General features: G+C 43.0%; 1 protein-coding gene across 5 annotated transcripts in view; it reads left to right on the top strand.

Annotated features, from left to right (window-relative positions):
• The window catches only part of fnbp1l (formin binding protein 1-like), a 43,593-nt gene that overhangs the window by 23,981 nt on the left and 5,282 nt on the right, over positions 1 to 14,330 (top strand). Inside the window, exons 3-16 of one of the 5 annotated variants that reach the window (XM_070961659.1) lie at positions 1,212 to 1,262; positions 2,008 to 2,155; positions 3,256 to 3,318; positions 4,341 to 4,445; positions 5,139 to 5,267; positions 6,029 to 6,175; positions 6,317 to 6,544; positions 7,563 to 7,745; positions 10,395 to 10,504; positions 10,858 to 10,990; positions 11,249 to 11,343; positions 11,481 to 11,656; positions 12,143 to 12,180; positions 12,389 to 12,509. In XM_070961659.1, the coding sequence (XP_070817760.1) occupies positions 1,212 to 1,262; positions 2,008 to 2,155; positions 3,256 to 3,318; positions 4,341 to 4,445; positions 5,139 to 5,267; positions 6,029 to 6,175; positions 6,317 to 6,544; positions 7,563 to 7,745; positions 10,395 to 10,504; positions 10,858 to 10,990; positions 11,249 to 11,343; positions 11,481 to 11,656; positions 12,143 to 12,180; positions 12,389 to 12,509 (1,727 nt within the window). Of the gene's footprint in view, positions 1 to 1,211; positions 1,263 to 2,007; positions 2,156 to 3,255; positions 3,319 to 4,340; positions 4,446 to 5,138; positions 5,268 to 6,028; positions 6,176 to 6,316; positions 6,545 to 7,562; positions 7,746 to 9,643; positions 9,659 to 10,394; positions 10,505 to 10,857; positions 10,991 to 11,248; positions 11,344 to 11,480; positions 11,657 to 12,142; positions 12,181 to 12,388; positions 12,646 to 14,330 lie in introns of those variants that run through there. The other 4 variants (XM_070961660.1, XM_070961658.1, XM_070961662.1 and 1 more) reach the window with 4 other exon arrangements.

Below are 14,330 nucleotides of genomic sequence, written 5' to 3'. Positions count from 1 at the left end.
GGAGATGCAATGTCCCTTATTTTTGTCTATCTGAGTCATTTAAGACAGAGTTTCTCTCAGTGCTGAGTCCTGATCTCATATTTATACATAATTCATCTGCACAGACATTCAGTACTTTTCAGTTACTGTAGTAAAACTAATCCAATTTCTGAAGAGCTTATTTTTTTCTTTTGCTCGCTGTGTCAGATTAGGCATTTATAGAGTCAGTCTTGCTGTCTTGGACATGGCAACTGGCCGATGTCACAAATGTGCCATGGAGGTAGTCTTTGTGTCAGAACGTCCTGAAGCATCCCAAATCCAGATTCGGTTGCTTGCCATGACACCGTCTCCACACACCTGTCATGTCAGGCTGATAGCCTGTAGTCTGATCTCAGCATGATTTGGGCAACCTGTCTTCATCTCTAGCATACACATAATACTGAAGCTCAAACACAGATCGAACAATATAGCAGTGCAAAATAATGAAAGTGTTCTATATAAAGGCACAGTGACTGGTGATGCATTTATTCATTGATTTATTTTTAATCCAGAGTTGCAGCGCCTGTTGAGACAAGTCCACAGGCCCAAACCCAGTAATCCTCATTAAAAAGCAGCACAGTCCCAGAGGTTGATGGTGTGTGATTTCAAAGAGGGGAAATCCCCTCAGAATACCTAACACACACACACACACACACACACACACACACACACACACACACACACACACACACACACACACACACACACACACACACACACACACACACACACACACACACACACACACGCACGCACTACTGCTGTAGGTGTGAAGAATGATCAAAGATTGAGCTGTGTGCATGTTGACGTGTGCACATTTTTACATGTAGTTCAGACAATAAGGCAGGCAGAAACACACACACACAGACACAAACACACACACACTCACTCACACACACACACACACACACACACACACTCACTCCTCTGCTCTCTAGTTAAATCATTAACTCGCTGCTTTAATGGAGTCTGTACGGTCAGAGCCTGAAGCAACAGACAGGCAGAGACTTTGATGTTTACATCTTGATTCATCTTTAATAAAATACTAAAATCCTCTTTCTTTCTGTGTGTGTGCGCGTGCATCTGTGCGTGTGTGTCTGCTTGCCTGCCTCTGTGTCTACCTGTCTCTCCACCAGTCTAAAATATCAGACAGTGTTTTAACCTCTGCGTGTCCTATCTGTCTGTCCTATCAGGAACCTGGTGAAGAAATACTGTCCAAAACGCTCCAAAGACGAGGAGCCAAGGTGAGTATGTGATGATGTGTGTGTTTGTCTTTGTGCTTTGATGTCATCTCTCTCTGTGCTGTAAGAGTGTAAAAAGCCTGCTAGACAATATATTTTCATCCTTCCTGTGTTGGACATAATATTTTCCTCTTGGGCTGGAGGATCCAGGCTCTGGTTTTGATGTGGTCCTGCCTGTCTGCAAAAACACTTTAATTAGTCTTATGAGAACAGTGCACGGAGAAAAGTGCTTCAGGCCACTCAAGGAGCACTTTATTCATAAACCACACTTCAAAGACAAGGATAACTTGGTAAATCTTCTCACCTGCCGTTATCTTCACTGACACAGGTGATCTGTTGACACACACGTTTTCACACTTTGACCTCAAGTGGTCTCGCTGTGTTTTCAGACTAGTGTATTGATACATGTGGCACAGGCATGCACACACTCAGAGAGTTGTGTTTTCATCAATTCTGGGGACATTATATGGACTTACATTCATTTTCTAGAGACTTACCCTAACCATAACCATAACCCATACTTCCCTAAGGCTAACCTAAACCTCAATCTAAGCCTAAACTCATCATAACCTTAATCCAAATGAGTAACACACAGTTGATCCAGGAATGTCACAGTTTGACTGTCATTTAGGCTCCTGTTTAAATTCTGTATCAACTTTGTACGACTACAGACACACCTGGGATCAGACCAGGGAGGAAGCGTGCTGCGTGCACTCTCAGTCACGTTTAATGTTTGTCTGTTGGGCAGGTTCACATCATGTCTGTCCTTCTACTCCATACTGAATGAACTCAATGACTATGCTGGTCAGAGGGAGGTGGTGGCGGAGGAGATGGCTCATAAGGTGTACGGAGAGCTGATGAGGTACAGCCAGGACCTCAAAGCTGAGAGGAAGCACGTGAGTACACAACAAGTTTATGCTTCACCGCTCTCTGCATACGGTGTGACTGCACAAAAGTGACACACAAGGTTTATTTTCAGTGCATCTATTGATAATTAAGAGCACATTTCTCAGAAAACTGGCCATGAAACGGATGTCGCTCTCTGCCCTCAGTATCCTCAGTGTCGCCTCATACAGATGCGTGCGCATTTGTTTTCTGCTTGGCTTTTCTTAAGAGGATAAATATGCTGGATGTGATGTTCTACATCTGCCACCATGTGCTGGTGCTAGTGTATGCTTTGGAAGAACAGCGCCCTCTTTGTGTGTAGTGCTGTAAAGTGTGAACTATCCCTCTTCATCGTAAGGATCAGTCCACCGGCAACACGCTGCGTGCTGACGCTGAAAATAAAGACACTGACGTTTAATAGCTCTAGCTTTACTTACTCTCTTTTCCTGCAGCTTTTAACCACATCACATGGTCTTCATGTGCAGACAGAGTTTGCTCAGTTGTCATGGAGGAGGTAGATGTGTTGACCTGCGCGCTCTGCGGCTGTTATCCATAGCACTTGTCTCCTCAGTGTTTTTCTAAAAGTTAAGCATCAAAATAGCAGTTTGACCAAACGGTCTCAACTCAAGGTCCACCACTGGCTTTTTCTGGACTTTTGACCAAATCATGTGGTCATGATCAGCACGTGTCTCTATGACGACTGAGCAAACTGTGCTGATACAGCTGCCAGCTGTGGGGAAAAAGCTCATAAATAAAGCTTGTGCAGGGGCTTTGTCAAATTATACATGCATTTAAAATCAAGAATGCAATTCTCACCAGGAATGTGAAACTGAACCACTGGCTTTCATAATAAGTAACAAGTTTTCAGTGCAATTTCATATTTTACTACTTTAGTCACAGGACTGTAGTTAATGTGCAGCCTCACCACCTTCCTCTCCGCTGGATTGTTGCTGTGTTTGTAACTGTGACACAAACCTGAAGTCCAGTCGTTTTGTATATGTGCATATGAATGTTTCCTTATATACAGTATTTATGTGTATTTTCCTGTCTTCCTGTGTAAATGTCTCCTGTTTGTGTGTGTGCATATGTTTGTGTGTGTGTGTGAGAGCAGCATCTACAGGAGGGCAGAAAGGCCCAGCAGTATTTGGATCATTGCTGGAAACAGATGGACAACGTAAGTGTGGAGAGAGGAGAAGGAGGAGGGATGGAGAGGAGAAAATGGAGTGTTTAGTGTAAATAGTGTCTGTTAGGGACAGCCAGCTGTACTCATCTTATACGTGTTTGCACGAGGAATGCAAGAAATGCTAACAAAGGTAACTGTAGGACAAATGGGGATCCAGTTTTCCTCTAATTCCACACATGCTGTTGATTAGCTAAGAGACAAATATGGCATTTCTGCTGCTTGTATATGTTTTATATCAAAACTAGTGTCACAGGCTCCTCTGTGCTGTTCTGTCACAATTCATAGAGAGTACAATATATTTGTTTCTGACTGAGAAAATACAGCAGTGTCCTCTTCTTCTTCCTGGCAAACTTCCCAGTCCATGGGGACCATGGATGGGGGCCAGGATCAGGAAACACACATGCACAGGCCTGAGTGCAGACCAGTTCCTCCCAAATCAATCCAAAGCAAAGGCCCATGTGCCACATTTGGCCCTTGACACCCTTCCACTTGGCTCCTTAAAAGCTCCAGAGAGAGATTCCATGTGTTCACGTCTGAGATCATTTTATTTGCTGAGTTATTTTAGAACAATCTGTTCCTTAGAAGACTTCTAATTAACCACCACAACTCCACAAGAGCTGAAAAGCTAATTGCGGCTTGTTAAACGTATAAATAATACACGTCCAGTCACATTTTTTGTCCCATGGCCGATTAATGGAGCTGCTCGACTGCAGCACATCTGATGCAGTGTTTCAGTGTGTGGTCTGCGTAACTTTAATAGTGACTACTTAATGACTGGACTGTAATGTCTCAGCTATTCACTGTGTTTCCCTCACTGCTAATGTAACCCAGATGGGCTGGCAGGAAGTAAAGTATCTGTCTGTCTGATTCATCTCCCCCTTTGAACTCTTTGAACGCGACAGGAAATAGAGACAGTGCATTTTAATGAAGAGGTTACACACTCTGTTCTTTGTTTTCATTGATGAATTTCACATTGCGCCGTCTTTCTTTTTTCTTTGCTTCTTCTTTTGCAGAGTAAAAGGAAATTTGAGAGAGAGTGTAAAGAAGCAGAGAAGTCCCAGATTAGCTACGACCGATTAGATAACGACATCAACGCCACCAAATCGGAGGTGGAGAAGGTAGGGCACTTCCACCTGCACCACATCTGCTGTCAATCATTTGTTCTTCTGTAAACCAGCGGGATACACTTTCATCAGCTTCTCCTTTTTAGTATCAGTGAGCACCAGCTTGTTTACCTTCAGTCTACGGTGGTCAGATGACTCCAGGCTTTAAATTATTGGATGGCAGACGGACAATAAACACACACATCTTTGGTCTTTTGCCGTTGAAATCCATTTTTAAAGTTCCACAATTCAATAACAGAATAACCAACTTCATCATACGTAGTATTTTGTTTTGCTTAAAGTTAGCAGTGTGTAATTGATGCCTATGAAATTATACAGTAGCTGCTTTTTCCCCCCACACTTACTGTATAATTAGGCTGTGGATTAAGTTAAAGCTTGATGGAAAATAAACCTTTCCATATAGAGTTTAGAGCCCAGTAAGCCTTGTTTTTACATGATGTGTATGTGTTTATGTGTATGTGTGGTTTGTGCTGTCAAACCTATATCTATTTCTACTTCTATTAAAGTGTGACTTTCCATCCTTTATAGGGAAAATACAAAATCTTGTATTCTTTCTTAGTGCAGCCGTGACTTCATTTGTTCGTTTCAGACTCAGTCTAAGTGCCACTGTGCGTGCAGTTGTCTTGTGTGGTCCTGTTGGACAGACAGGAGCTAATGTGATTGTAATGTTTGTCCTGAATGGTGCAGGCCAAAGCCCAGTTCTACCTGCGGACTCACATGGCTGACGAGAGTAAGAACGAGTATGCTGCTCAGCTACAGACCTTCAACGCAGAGCAGTGGAAACATTACAACAACGCCATCCCACACATCTTCAAGGTAACGCAGACACGTTGGACTGCAGCGTCGCATCCGTGTTTGACTCGTTGGCATTTCAGTTAAAGCTGTACTGCCATCTGACACCTTTTACCTTGAGTTTGAAATATTTTCACACTCAAGTATGTGTACACATACAATGAATGTGACTGTGGTTTTAAGCTGTTCTCAGATAGAAAAAGACAAATAGATAAAAACAAGGATGAAGTTACAAAATAAACATAGAACTAGTATGTACATGTAGGTACAGCAGGTGAATAAATAGGTGTTTATATAAATATATAAAAAGCAACAATGACCAACAACATATAATGTCTGCATACTTGTGTATAGTGTTCATACTGTGAGTGTACTCTACAGTACATACAGTACACACAGCACCATAGATGATTTACCTGAGAGCTCAATGTGTACCTAAACTATACATTTCTAACTGTTTGTATTGACACATATGACTGATGTAAACTGTTCCTCAGAGTGATGTGGAGTGGAAAGAAAGTGTTCCTGTGTCGGGGTGTGTTGGTGTGTGCTGCGGTGTAGCGCCTAGCGGAGGGGAGAAGTTTGAATGTTTGCAATCAGCCACTAACTGGTGGTTTCAAGCGTTGTTCCTCACTAAAGCTGCTGTCTTCTTATTAAGTGGGTATCAGCCGAGGGAAAGGATCTGCTCACTCTGACAGGGTGTTTACTGCTCAGAGATCTGTGTCTGTATGAATGCTGCAGTGTCTGGTTGGTTCCTAGTGTTTAGTCCATTTCCTCTGTCACAGAACCTGCAGGACATGGACGAGCGTCGGACAGTGAAGCTGGGGGAGACGTACCGGAGCTTCGCTGAGGCAGAGCGGAGAGTCATTCCCATCGTCTCTAAATGTCTAGAAGGAATGGTTTCTGCTGCCAAAGCTGTCGACGAGCGAAGGGTATGTAGTAGACTGGAGGACAGGCGCACTGTAAGAAAGCTGTCCCCAAGAAATAAGCTATTATTTAACCTAGGGGAGGGATGCCAGAGGAACGAGAGGAAGTCCGGATGTCAGTCTGTTTCTATCCTCCCTTCTTCCCAGGATTCATCCATCGTCATCGAGTCATTTAAATCCGGCTTTGAACCTCCGGGCGACTTCCCCTTCGAGGACTTCAGTCAGAATCTGAGCAGAACAGGCTCAGACGGGACCATCAGCAACACGCCTAAAGGAGACAGAGAGAGAGACGGGGCGCCGGGACCACGGCCCGACCCTAAACACAACACGAGCAGAACCAAGAACAAGCTGTGGCTGTTTGGGAAGAAACCAAAGGTACAAGAAGTGAGGGGTGCTTGTTGTAGTTTGAACCAGGTGCTCAGCAGTTGTTGCATACTTACTGAAGTTTTATCAAACCTTGTTTAACCAGGCGATATGACACAAATTGTCTTCTTACAGCTGTGCTGGAAAGCTGTTCATAAACATTGATAGGATGCTGGTTTCAGAAGTGCAGTTCTTACGCATCACTGTACTTCTTATGTTGTTCTAAGTCTACACAATAATACATTATGACTGAGTGGAAATGCTCATGAGGGCTCTTAATGCATTATAGGTGTAGTAGTTATAGAAAGTACTATTTAATTTATATGAACAACAAGGACTTGGTGTCTGTTCATGTTGCAGGTAGTCAGTACTACAATTACAGATTCACTTTCTCCCAGACATACATGTCATGACGTTATATGACTTTCATGCCCCTTCCTCGCCACCTGCCCTCAGCTGTAGGTTTTTGTCACCAGTGTTTGGAGCAACACTCTCAGATCTCTCCTCTCAAACACACTCCTTGGACCTTGGCCCGCTCCATAAAGACCATGCTGGTTAAACATTTACTCTCCGCTGTTGGTGTATGTTAGCGTCATCAGCTCCTCGGTGTGTGATGGATAAGGGTGTGTGTTTGTGTATGTGGGTTAGTTTAATTGTTTAACGCATGGTGCCCTGAATGTTCACAGGTGTGTCCACTAGAAGCTGCACTTCAAAAAGCCTGAAAACTTGGTTCATATTCATGACTGCATTAGTGACATAGGTCAAAAAATATCTGTCAATATTATTGATTTATATATTTAATTTCTAAGACTCTTAATTAATCTGGTTTGTTACATCAGTGATTTGATCAGATTTGGCTGATGATACATTTCCATGTTAACTTGAATATCTGAATATGTTCTGACCGACTTGTTTAATGTGACTGTAACAAACTCTCCCCCAGATCTAGAAACCACCACCAAACAAGAAATGCTCTTCAGTGCGTTGTCCTGACCTCTGGCTTTGTCCTCTCTCCCTGCCTCCCCACCAGTCCCCATCCACCTCTCCTCCTTCACCACCTCCCTCCTCCTCCTCCTCCCGTCCCCGGCCCCCCTCCCACATGTTCCCTCCTCCTTCCTCCCGGTTCAGCTCTGACCGAGTGAGCCACTATCTGTCTGAGATAAAGACTACAGTGCCCAGAATCCCCCAGAATTTGAAGGGCCTGAGGAGAGGGGTGAGACAGGAAGTAATGTTGTGGTGTGTTTCAGACAGGTTGATGTGATTTGGGTTTGGAGTTTCTTCGCACAGGGTGTCTGTCGTTTCTGGAGAGACTTGAATCCAATTTTTAGGTTTGATTTGTTTAAAATTTCAAAATGTGGTTTAATTTTAAGACAGACACCCTGTTTCTTTCTGTTTTCTCTGTTCTACCTTCTTGGTTTGTTTCGCTTTCTTCCTCTTTTTCTCTTGTGTGATATTTTTTTTCTTCTTTCCTTTCATTAATGGGACAGATATTTGCTCCAATCACATGATGGAGGATCCTTGCTGATTGATGGTGTGTGTGTGAGGGATTTGGAGGGTTTTTGGCATTCTGGTGTCAGTGTCGTGTGGGATAGAAGGCGGCTGAAAACTGTGTTATCAACATTGTGTGTGTTGCTCTGATGTTGGTCTGGCTCGAGTTTGCTGTGATATGTGTGTGTGTGCGTGCTTTTGTACAGTTTAACACAGACTTGTGAATAACACCCACCTCAGTGCCAGGCCAATTCTTTGATTGGTTTTCGTTCCCGTCAGTTCTGCCAGGACCGCCTGTGATTGGCTGCTGTTTAATGAGGCTCTCAGAAGAACAGGTGGATGACCTTGAGCAGCCGAGCGTCCGTTTGACTGCTGCTATGACGCCCAGTGTTTATGGGATATGATCCCATTAAGAGGGATGCATCCAGACAGGGAAAGTCAGGAATGTGATCAACTGTGGAGGAAGTCGGTTAAAAGTGTCTGGTGGAGCTTTCTATAAACGGACACGTTTGCATTGTGTGACCCATCTCTGAGGCCTAATAATCATGTTGAATTCATTTAATATTCCCGTACTTTAAATAGAGCTGCGTGGATGAATCAGTAAGTTTATTGACAGAAAATTAGTTGGTTACTGCTTTGATAATCAATCTCCAAAAGTCCTCTGCTTTCAGCCACTCTGGAAGATTCTTTGTTATATTTGATAGTAGACAGTAGGGTCTTCAGGGTTTGGACTGTTGGTTGACTGTAAAGACAAAGCAGTCAATCCATTAGTCAAGAAAATAATCTGCACATCAATTGATAATGACAGTAATCATTAGTTACAGCCCTAATTTTAAATCCTGGGATGTTTACCTTCCCATGTGCTCATGCTCAGTCTTCTTCTTCCTGCCTTTAAAGACATGCGGTTCTGCTTGTGTGCACGTTACTGCCACCAACTGTTGATAGCTGGAATGGCACAAACGAAAAGGTGCACCCACATGTAGTCACTCTATGTCACGACTAGTCGTCAGAGGCTCCACAGGGTACTTTGAATCATCCATTTTAGACATTTTTGATTTAACAGGGGTGTACAATAATGCATTGTCAGCTTCTACCACTCATTCAAACCAAATGTTTTTCCTGAAGGAATTGAATTCTTTATTTATTCAGCAAAAAATCCCAATTTCATTTTGATGAAAAGACTCTTTGTCAATGAAGATTTGTTCAAAAGACAAACACAGATGTTGACTCCCTTCAGAAGATTGCTTTCTGAGCTGCTGATGAAAGCAGGAAATAAAATCAGAAATGAGTCTTTGCACAGCAGCAGGAGAGTTTAAATATTCAGCTGTAGATAATAGTTCATGTCCATGAAGTAACGCATGCCGTTATTTAATGCACATGAAGCGCTGCACTTATTTGATAAACGTGAACTACGTGAGGATACGTACACCGGCCTCCTGGCATGTGATCATTCACTCTTATTTTGGCGTGGAGTTTTACCTTCTGGCCTCACTGGGAACACACATCGATCTGACTGGTTTTTAATGCTGACCAGCCGGCATGTTGGTGGCTGCTTGACATACTGACAACTAACCAGCATCTCATGTTGTTTGTCTCTTTTTACTGTAATGGCTAATGCATCAGTGGTCAGTCAAGATGGTAAGTGTGTGTGTGTGTGTGTGTGTGTGTGTGTGTGTGTGTGTGTGTGTGTGTGTGTGTGTGTGTGTGTGTGTGTGTATAGACTAGACCCAGCAGTGTAGGTGCTCGTGCACATATCCTCACCACGTAGGACTTCCCATAGTGTCCAATTTTACCATCCAGTAGTGATAGTAAAGATAGCTCCCAGTTAAAATAGACTTCCTGCTGTCTGACATTATAGTATTGTTTTCACTAACTGAAGCTGTGCTACACCGATTTAAATACAAAGACAGTTCACCAGTTTTTAATGTCAGCTACTGAACAGTACAGCTCATCAGTGCTGACACTGTCCTCGAGGGAGAGTTGCATCACTTCAGAAGAAAATTTTACTTCTAGAAAAGCTTAATGTTGTAAATTATGTTTGCATTCTGACCTGGCAAACAAGCATCTGAAGATCTAAATACTGATTATTATTTAGCGCCAGTTATTGATTAGAAATGAGATTTACACTTACATTTTAAGATTTATGTTTTCTAATATAGCATTGATAACAAGTCCTATTCAAGTCTCAGTCTATAGAGGGAGTGTGAACAGGCAGAGGCAGCTGGGCTCAACTGGAAACACGCCAGTTTACCAGACATATAGAGGAGTGTTTAGTCTGCCTGGTGTGTTTTCCTGGGACCACTCTTCCACATCACTAACTTGTGAGTTCTGAGTTGATGTGTAGTTTAAGAAATGTCTGTTTTTTTACTGCCAGGCCCCATCTGTGGAGGATTTCAGCCACTTACCCCCCGAGCAGAGGAGGAAGAGGCTGCAGCAGAGGATCGACGAACTCAGCAAAGAGCTCCAGAAAGAGATGGATCAGAGGTAGAACCTCACCCACAATTCCTTGCAGAATCCACAATTCCTTCATGTATTATTACAGATCAGAAAATCAACGAAAATAACCTGAACAGAGTGTGGACTCAGAAAGCTTTTCAGCCACTTTTTTCAGTCGCCCAGCTAGAAAATAAGTCATCTGATGCAGCTGCATGATACTCCCTGCAGGGCAGTGAGAAACAAAAGAATCACGCAAAAGCTGTTTTTGGTCAAAACTGTGGCAGAAAAATGACCACAGAGAAGCTGAAGCAGTGTTGTTTCTCACTTTCGTGACCTATGAACTGGTTATTATCATTAATCCATCCCATCAACTCCAGTCCATGTTTGTTTCTTTCTTTCAGAGACGCCCTGAACAAGATGAAGGATGTGTATGAGAAGAATCCACAGATGGGTGACCCCAGCAGCCTGCAGCCGAAAATATCAGAGACCATATGTAACATGGAGAAGCTACGCTCAGAAATCCACAAAAATGAGGTATGAAATGATTGAAATAGAGCCAAAAAACACCTGACTGATGTCAAACCCAAGCATGAGGTGGACAATGAGGGATGAGAAGAAGAAGAAGAAGAAGAAGAAGAAGAAGAAGAAGAAGAAGAAGAAGAAGAAGAAGTGAAACGTTTAGCTTAACTCATGATCTAAACAGCTTCTCCTGGTCAACTCTGTAAAGAGCTGCTGGATGTGGATGATGCTGGTGGTCCTGCCTTCACAGACGTGTGCTCTCTCTGTTGACAGACTTGGTTATCTGAGGTGGAGGGAAAGCAGAGCTCCAGAGGAGACCGAAGACACAGCGCTGACAACCACCATCACACTCCTCAAGGCAGAGAGAGGTAAACACAGATCCGTCAAATATACACGCAGACAGAGGGAAAGCTGTTCAGGGCAAACATCTGAACATGAGCTGTTTGGAGGCAGACTTCAAGCTTCTTCCTGCTGACATACTTTCCTGTTGCCTGCGTCCCTTCAGTCCTGAGGGCAGTTATACAGATGACACCAGCCAGGAGCATCACACACCTCACCACCGCTCCGGTCCTCCACAGCCCGGAAACCCGAACCCCGACCCACACGAGTTTGACGACGAATTCGACGACGACGACCCGCTGCCTGTCATCGGACACTGCAAAGCGCTATACTCCTTTGATGGTGAGGACGGCAACGCACAATATCAGTCATGAAGGGATTCAATAGAGAGCTAACTCTGAGGGGACGTTTATGACAGCTGACTGAGGATTATACAAATCCATCCGAGCTATGAAAGTTGTGAAATTAGGATTTGATGGAGAAAACTGTTGTCTTCTTGAAAGAATAAGAACATTAAACAAACTGTTGCTTTTTGCTTTTCTAAGCAGCCAGTTGGCTAGCTTGGCAGTAAAAGCAATATAAATGTTAACATGTTGCTACTTACTGGGAAGCTTAAGACATGTCTGACATGGCTGCAGTGATGGTTTCCTGTACAGTCGCTGTGGGTGAGCTAACAAGATAACATGACAGAAACACAGTCAGTGATCAAAGCTGGAAATAATCACATTAGAGGTTACCCATGATCACAGCGTACCAACGCGAAAACAAAAGCAGTCTGAGGCAGAAGTTTAAGACCTGTGTTTGTTTGTTTGTTTGTTTGGCTCTCAGGTCAGAACGAGGGGACTCTGGTGATGGCAGAAGACGAGGTACTGCTCACTTCTTATTCTTATTTCTTAGATTTGTGTTTTCTAATGATGTGCAGACTAAAACCTGCTGCTGTAAGTACACACTAGAGCAGCAAATGTGTACTAATCCACCGCTAAAAGTAGTCCCCGACAAATGCACAACAAATTTCCCCGTTTAAGTCGCGTTTGCTAACAAGCAGAAGAAGCTCATTGCGTCCGTCCATTGCAGGTGTTGTACATCATCGAGGAGGACAAAGGTGACGGCTGGACGAGGGCGAGAAAGCAGAGCGGAGAGGAAGGCTACGTCCCCACCTCCTACGTAGAAATCACCCTGGAGAAAAACAGCAAAGGTGCTGTCACCTACATCTGAAGCTACACTGTCCTCTGTCCTCTCATCCGTCTGTCCTCATCCGTCATCCTCTCCATCCCTGCTTTCTGTCCCTCAAAATAACACTACAGAAGGAAAAAAAAGACCACCTCTGAACACCTGCATGGACACTCGTCTGTTTGTCTTTCCTGACTTCCATCGCGTGTCTGTCCTCCTCCTGTTTATTCCTCTAACTCTGTAATCATTTGTCCTCTCATACCTGTGGGACTGGTGTTTCAGAGGTGAGTGTCTGTGCACAAAGACAAATAGGAAAACCTATTTGATGATGTTGAGTGACTTGTATATTGTATATAAGGTGTGTGTGTGTGCGTGAGAAAGATGTCTCTGCTGTTTTGAGCCCAATGTCGAGGCTAAACCACTTCCTTATCGATCAAAGTGTTTAAGGTTGTTTTAGGTAATATATTAGAAACAATTTATTTTTGTTTTTACTTGTTCCTTCAATTATTTTGATGTGTCTTTTTTTGACCTGGAGATGTTTAAAACTCTCTGATTTTTAAGTTCTTTGGATTCATGTTTCAACATAATTCTGATAGTCTGATTGCACTGTGTGTGTGCGCGTGTGTGTGTGCGCGTGCGTCCGTGCGTGTGAGTCTGCACGTGTTTTTCTGTGTTACCTGTGCCATCCTTACATCTACAGAGATTTGTCTGGGTCCAGCCTCGTAGAGAGACTGCTTTCATATTGGACGTTGTTACAGGAGTTTAGTCTTTATCACATCGTGTCCTTTTTAAAGGACAAAGCTGGTGTTATTCTTCATTTGTCTTTATTGTCAACAAATCCTTTGAAATAACCAAAAACAACAATAATGGTCTTAATACTTTCAGATTTCCCTCAGCTGTCAGGTCTCCAAGCTCATTGGTTCCTACTGATCATGTACTTTTTAAAAAGAAGTTACAAATATAGAAAACCCTCAACACTCATTGAAGCTGTTCTCTGGACTTTTTGGGAAACATCACTAAAACTCTCATAATTAGTGCATTTGTAAGGGGCTGTTTTCGGCATCAAACAGAGCATGTTTGGTGCTCGAGTGCAGCAGTTTGAAAAAGCCAAAACATGGCAAACAATGACCCACATAAAGACCCTGAGGCAGACTTTGCAATGGCACAATATGCTGATAAAATCTAGAAAACCTCCTTTAAGTCTCTTAATGGGTAAGCCATGATGATGATGATGATGATGATGATGATGATGATGTGATGAACAGAATAATCATTTTATTATTTATTTAAATTGCATCATATTAAACTCATTAAAAGTCGTTCAGATTAAAGCACTAATGAGTCAAATCAATGTTTCTCCCCTGTGAAAGAACGACAAGTCTGTTTGAGAAAATGAAAATACAACAAATCTGATCTCATCTGATCAGTTTTCTGGTGTTTCTGGGAGCAGCAGAGTAATAAGAGATTCAGGCTTTGATCGCACAGATAATACTTGTTGTTTTTATGGTATTTGTTAACAATAAGAAATACAGAATATCACCAGCTGTGTTCTTTGATCCTAAAATCTCAATCTACCCGCTCACCAAAGGCAGTCAGGAGCTAGAACAAAGGTGACAAAGTGCAGTATGAAAATAGTTTCACTCCAGCTAACGGAGGCTGTTTGCTTCCCTCTGAAGAATCGTATATTTGTTGTTATCTTTCACTGATGAACTGACTGTTCTTGGTCCTTGTTTGAGTCACTGATTAAAAACGGCTGTGAAGACTGGAGTTTCCATCCATGATAGTTCAGTCCTGTACTGTACGTACATCGTCCAGCTCAGTATCGTTCCGGGGTTGTTACAGCAGC

Source organism: Chaetodon trifascialis, chromosome 4 (genome assembly GCF_039877785.1).
Source record: "Chaetodon trifascialis isolate fChaTrf1 chromosome 4, fChaTrf1.hap1, whole genome shotgun sequence".
NCBI classification, from domain to species: Eukaryota; Metazoa; Chordata; class Actinopteri; order Chaetodontiformes; family Chaetodontidae; genus Chaetodon; species Chaetodon trifascialis.
Note: the sequence above shows the minus strand (reverse complement) of the source record. Positions and strands in the feature narration are given on the sequence as shown.